The sequence below is a fragment of the Rhinoderma darwinii genome, chromosome 1 (assembly GCF_050947455.1).
Source record: "Rhinoderma darwinii isolate aRhiDar2 chromosome 1, aRhiDar2.hap1, whole genome shotgun sequence".
NCBI lineage: Eukaryota > Metazoa > Chordata > Amphibia > Anura > Rhinodermatidae > Rhinoderma > Rhinoderma darwinii.
Window position 1 is genome coordinate 413,302,119 of NC_134687.1, and position 6,519 is coordinate 413,308,637.

General features: G+C 40.8%; 1 protein-coding gene across 2 annotated transcripts in view; it reads left to right on the top strand.

Annotated features, from left to right (window-relative positions):
* Nucleotides 1–6,211, top strand: part of SALL2 (spalt like transcription factor 2) — a 28,617-nt gene extending 22,406 nt beyond the window's left edge. The window contains exons 2-3 of one of the 2 annotated variants that reach the window (XM_075828949.1): nt 287–3,168; nt 4,219–6,211. In XM_075828949.1, coding sequence (XP_075685064.1) covers nt 287–3,168; nt 4,219–4,596 — 3,260 coding nt within the window. In that variant the 3' untranslated portion in view covers nt 4,597–6,211. The remainder of the gene's footprint in view (nt 1–286; nt 3,169–4,218) is intronic. The other variant, XM_075828951.1, reaches the window with a different exon arrangement.
* The last annotated feature ends 308 nt before the right edge of the window (nt 6,212–6,519 follow it).

Sequence of the window (6,519 nt, forward strand, 5' to 3'; positions counted from 1 at the left end):
AGAGGAAGATCGAAATGGGGGCTCCATAAAAAATAAAGGGGGCTAATGTTCTAGGTTAGACTTTATTTTATAAATTTTATTGTCTGAAAATGTATTATTTAGCCACTAACAAACATCCGGATGTGAATAGTGTGCAAGTAGTTATGCAGGTGTAAAAGAAGCAAGAACTTTAATTTTTTGAAAAGAAAAAAAAAAAGACTATTTAAGAATGTATAGAATGTATTTCAATTCCATTCCTGGATATGAGACTTTTCCAAATGTAATTTTCAATGTAATCTTTTCACAGGAGACACAGGTGAAGAAGTTCAAGTATGCAGGAAATGTTGCGCCCAGTTTGATGAACCTTCAGAATTTGCCAGGCACATGGAATGCTGCCCACTTAACAACCATATTGTAGTAATTGTAGAGAACCAAGGAGAAACCAACAGGAAAAACCAGCAAACCAGTATCAATGAGGAATTTCCTTCCCGACCTAGCTCTCCAGAAAGTGTTGGCTCAGGAAAACAAACAATGGTGACTGAACAAGATGAAAGAGAAGCATGTTCTCAAATGATAGACTATTTGAAACCAAAAATGGACAAAAAAGGTGTGGGCCCATCTCAACGATTTCTTATTCCCAATGGGGGATTGATTATGGAAGGTCTCTCAGGACCAAAAGCAGGTCTAGCACCAATGAGTCAGGAAGCTGTCCCTGGAGGTCAGACTGCGGCAGCTCCCATTAACATTCCTATGATCCTGGAAGAATTAAGAGTTCTACAGCAGAGACAGATACATCAAATGCAAATAACAGAACAAATATGCCAACAGGTACTTATGCTTGGATCTCTTTCCATGACTCCATTAAATCCACCGACATCTCCACCAGAAAAAAACAATACTACAAAATCTTTACCTATTTTTAGTCCAACAAAACAATCTGAGTCTGTGCCTGACTCAGCAAAAATATTTAGCAGAGATGAAACACCCAAACAGTCCTTTCTTCATCTATACAATCCTATTGGACAGACATTTGGAGCCAGGAGTATTGCCAATTTAAAAGACAAATTCATGGATGGGTTCTGTGACAAATCTGCAGCAGGGCAGGCAACTATTTCAAACTCCCCAACAAGCCAACTCATTACACCGCATGCAATTTTTCCACCAGGTTTACCCAATTTACCAACTGGATTATTTTTAGGGGCAAGAGTACTGGAGAATGCTCCAAGTCTTTTAAAACAGAAAAACAATGAATCACTGCGTGGAGAAAGTCAACAAGAAAGAGCATCAGGAAAGCATAAGTGCCGGTTTTGCGCAAAGGTTTTTGGCAGCGACAGTGCCCTCCAAATTCACCTGCGGTCTCATACTGGTGAGAGACCATACAAATGCAACATATGTGGAAACCGCTTTACTACAAGAGGCAATCTGAAAGTACATTTCCATCGGCATAAGGAAAAGTACCCTCACATACAAATGAACCCACATCCAGTTCCTGAACATCTGGATTATGTCTTGACTAGTAATGGACTCCCATATGGCATGTCAGTACCTCCAGAGAAAGCAGAAGAGGAAACAATAGAAAAGAAGCCAATAATACCTCCAATAATGGCCACCGAGGGCTTAAATCTATTCTCTAATTCAGGTACCCAAGGATTGCCACCAGTTCACAAACTGGTACTCATGAAATCTGGTGATGTTTCTGCACTAAAAGGTCTGAATGCTTGTCCAAAGGCAAAGCCTGATGAAAACACACCTCCAGCAGAAAGGACAGTTACCGGAGGAACAGATGCCACGGGAAGGATGCAAATTAGCAAGTTGGTTACCTCCCTTCCTAGTTGGGCATTGCTTGCTAGTCACTTTAAGACTGGAAGTTTCCCATTTTCATATGCTGTAGATCCATTAGGATACTCAGAGACTTCAAAATTGCAACAATTGGTAGAAAAAATTGATAAACAGGTGACGGCACCAAATCAGTGCGTCATCTGCTTGAGAGTACTAAGCTGTCCCAGGGCACTTAGACTTCATTATAATCAACATGGAGGGGAAAGGCCATTCAAATGTAAGATATGTGGCCGAGCTTTCTCAACCAAGGGGAATTTAAAAGCCCACTATGTAGGTCATAAATCAAGTTTATCTTCAAAACTCCAAAATTCATGTCCAATTTGCCAGAAAAAGTTTACTAATGCAGTTACTCTCCAGCAGCATATAAGGATGCACCTTGATGGGCAGATTCCTAACGGAGACATTGCCCATGGGGATGGCAAAACAGAATCAATAGAAGACAAAAGTACACCAGACTTTTCAGATGAAATGAGTACCGATGAAGACTCTTTGGATGCCAGTGAATCAGAAAGTGAAAAAGCAGCATTAGTAGAGTCAGAAATATCAAGTATGGATGATGATGCTGCAGCCTCTGTCAAGAAGAATGAGGAGAATGACATATCAGCTAACAACAATGCTGAAACTGTTGCCGAATCAGAACAAATTACAACCACAGAACCAGGCTCGGAAGAAGATAAGGAAAAAATAAGTTGCGAACAGCTACACAATGATGTGGAAGAAAAAACGGAGGTGGACAAAACAGTGGAAGTTGTCAACGATAAACCCGAAGCTGATAAAAGCAACAATGAAAAGAAACAACATTCAGAGGCAGATATGAGCAACATATCAGAGCAGAGCTCAAATAAGAAGGACACGCACATATGTAATATCTGTTCTGAAAAACTGCCCAACAAAGAGTTACTGGAGGACCATATGAAATGCCACACCAAAGATGGGCTATTCCATTGTTTAGTTTGCAAGCAGAGCTTCCTGGAGGCATCCATACTGACGAAGCATATGGTCCAAGCACACCAGGTGAGCCAAAACTTCCCTCCTCAGCCAATCGGCAGCCCTAAACACCCAAGTGCAGATTTGCCAACTCCAGCCCAAACATTTCTGGTGAGCGCAGTGAAGAGTGAAGTATTAAGCCCAACCCAGACATTGGCATTGGTCCAGCTTCCACGGCTGACAGTGCCCTCTTCCCTGTCCCCTCCTTTGAGACGCAGCCCTAAGCAGCATCTGTGCATAGTATGTAAGAAGACGTTCTCCTCGGCCAGTGCTTTGCAGATACATGAGAGGATACACACAGGAGAGAAGCCTTTTTCCTGCAATATGTGTGGAAGGGCGTTCACCACACGAGGGAACCTAAAGGTAGGCTCTCCATCTAAATTAACTATTCAGTGAAGATCAAACTTGTAACAATCACTGAATTACACAAACCAACACTAAAATTCTACTGCACATGTAAAAATGTTCACATAATATGCCATCATTTCAACGTACATCATATTTTGAGAAGCATTTATGGAAGCACACAGCGTTACCAGTATTAAATGTAACATCTGTATTGAGTTTACTATAATTCGAACCATAAAACACCATGAATCTTTCTATATTAGCAGGGACTTCAGGTAAGTATTAAGGTTTGCTCGTAATAAATTAAATTAGTTATATAAGTTTCTTAAAAGCAAGATATATATAGATATATATATCTATATATATATATACAGTGAAACATCTCCAAAGGACCACCTCTTTGAGAAGCCCCCCACCTAATCCAGACCTGATTTCTTTTCAGTTCGACAGTATATCATGCATACTTGCCCTCTTTTTTTAAAAGACCACCGGCCTAGAAGACCACTTTTCAATGCAATTTTGGGTGGTCTTCTCAGAGAGGTTTCACTGTGTATATATATATATATATATATATGTTGTAGCTAAGTAGCTTAAATTGAGCAATGTCCCTGAGGAAGCGTTATTTTGTTGGTTCAGTGGTGGTAGACATGCTTGCCTTACTACTTGAGTGACTACTTTTGTCTTTGTGCACATTATTGCCTCATGCACACGACCGTGTGCGCCGGCCAAGTCCCGTCAGTGATTGGAGGAAAGATAGAACATGTCCTATCTTTTCTCAGCTTGGAGACTCGGATCATTTTTCACGGACCCGATTCACCCGCTTAAGTGAATGGGTCCGGAAAGACTATCGGTTGCCACTCGGATGGCGTCAAAAACGGTCCGAGTGGCACAATGGTCGTGTGCATGAGGCATAAATAAATTGCTATAAGTATATGTAACATTTAAAATTTAAAAGCCCACATTACTAGAACTTGTACCTGAGACTTGCTTCAATATGGATGCCTCAAGTTCTACATGTAATTTATTACTGTTGTAATATTTTCTAACCTTCCTTTTCCACTGCAGGTCCATATGAGTACACATGTGTGGAATAGTAGCTCTTCCAGAAGAGGAAGGCGTCTCTCTTTGGATAATCTTGGCCCCTTGCTCTCAGGAACCCCAGTGAAGCTACAAGACTTCCTGTCCAGAGATATTCCTACACAACTGGTTGGAGTTAGCCCGTTATCATTCTGGAATCAATATACTGCATATCTTACTAGTGGACCTCCATCATCAAATGGTAGCCTTACCTCTCCAACTGCTGTCATCACACCACCAACTTTGATTGGCTTACGAGCAGCTAAAATTGGGCACATTCCTGCCGGAGGGTTAATAGAAGTAAAAGAAAAAAATCCAAGTGGTGCAGAGGTTTTATATGAGAGCTCAGGAAAAGAGGAAAACTAGAAGGCTGATCTGAAAATAGATGACTTAGGACTGTTTTTATATATATATATATATATATATATATATATATATATATATATATATATATAGTAGCCCAGAAATCAACAGTGAGTTTGGGGACTCACTCAGACAAGGGATTTATCAATGTACTGACACTGTTTCACTAAAAAGTTTGCACTGATCTCTATTAGCTTCCCCAGTAAAGAGACATAATAAAGACTTCCCAGAGATTTGCAAAAAAAAAAAAAAGGAGTTGAAGCCCCAGTTAACTAAACCCAATATTCGGTTCTGATATAATACGGTTTTTACAAATGTTTTCTTCCTAAATTGGGTTGAAACACAAATACATGGGGCAGTGGAAAAAGCTGGTTATTAAGAATCAGTTATTGAACTAAAATTATCAGGAAACATTCAAGGACATTATCAAAGGATGAAACAAATGGCTGCCTTTCCTTTTTTTTTTTTTTGCTTGTAAAAAATGAAAACCGAAGATTTCCATGTGTAAAACGATCCACTGGTGAAGTAATCTTCCACTTGGACTGAAGACACATAAACATACTCATCTACAAGGACGAGCGAAACCTACATAATGAAAATGATCCATTTAATAGATGAACAGTAGAAGTAGCCATAACTTTCCTGTTACCTCACTCTACAAAATGCCTTTCTCGTTTCATAGTCTTTATCACATAGAAGGTGCCTTCTACAGCAATGTATACTCAAATGACTATAAAGAGAAATATTTGTCCTGATCTGGCAGTAAAGGTAAAAGTGTAATGCATTCAGTACAAATAATCATGGATTCCAGGTGCAAAACTACAGGGAATGCAGAAGTTGTGGTCGCACCTGAGCCTGAGGGGGCCCAAAAAGGCCAGTACAATAAATAATGTATTATGGTTGGGGGTCCTGTTAGCGAATTTGCATTGTGGCTCAGAAACTTCAACTTACCCCTCTGATTGATTCTTTGCATACCTGCGTGATAAAACAGATAACATAGTAGAAGCTGCTTAATACATCTGCAATGTGAGCATCAGCCGTAAAAAAAACAGCAACAGGTTCTTCCCACGCTCAGAAAGAAGGAAAACGCCTTCAACACAGAGCAAAGAAAGTTATAAAAAATGGGACAGATTTATCAATAATGCTGCTGGGGCGGGTTTGGGCACTCTAAGGGTATGTTGACATGGAAAACGAAAAACGGGCGTAAAATACGGGGTTGCTTTCAAGGGAACACAGCACCTCATTTTCAGCCGTTTTTTATGCATTAAGCGTTTTTAATGCGTTTTTTACGGCTGTTTTTGGAACTGTTTTTCTATTGAGACAATGAAAAACGGCTCCAAAAACAGCTGAAGAAGTGACATGCACTTCTTTTTTACGGGGCGTTTTTTACGCGCCGTTTTTACAAACGGCCGGGTTAAAAAACGCTCCGTGGGAACGAAACGCCGTTTTTCCCATTGAAATAAATGGGCAGATGTTTGGAGGCGTTCAGCCGCTGTATTTTTAACCATTTTTCGGGGCGTTTACGGCCCGAAAAACGGCTGAAAATAGGCCGTTTTGAACATACCCTAAGGGTATGTGCACACACACTAATTACGTCCGTAATTGACGGACGTATTTCGGCCGCAAGTCCCGGACCGAACACAGTGCAGGGAGCCGGGCTCCTAGCATCATAGTTATGTACGATGCTAGGAGTCCCTGCCTCGCTGCAGGACAACTGTCCCGTACTGTAAACATGTTTTCAGTACGGGACAGCAGTTCCACGGAGTAGCAGGGACTCCTAGCGTCGTACATAAGTATGATGCTAGGAGCCCGGCTCCCTGCACTGTGGTCGGTCCGGTACTTGAGGCCGAAATACGTCCGTCAATTACGGACGTAATTAGTGTGTGTGCACATACCCTAATACTACACACTGTTATAAAACAGCCT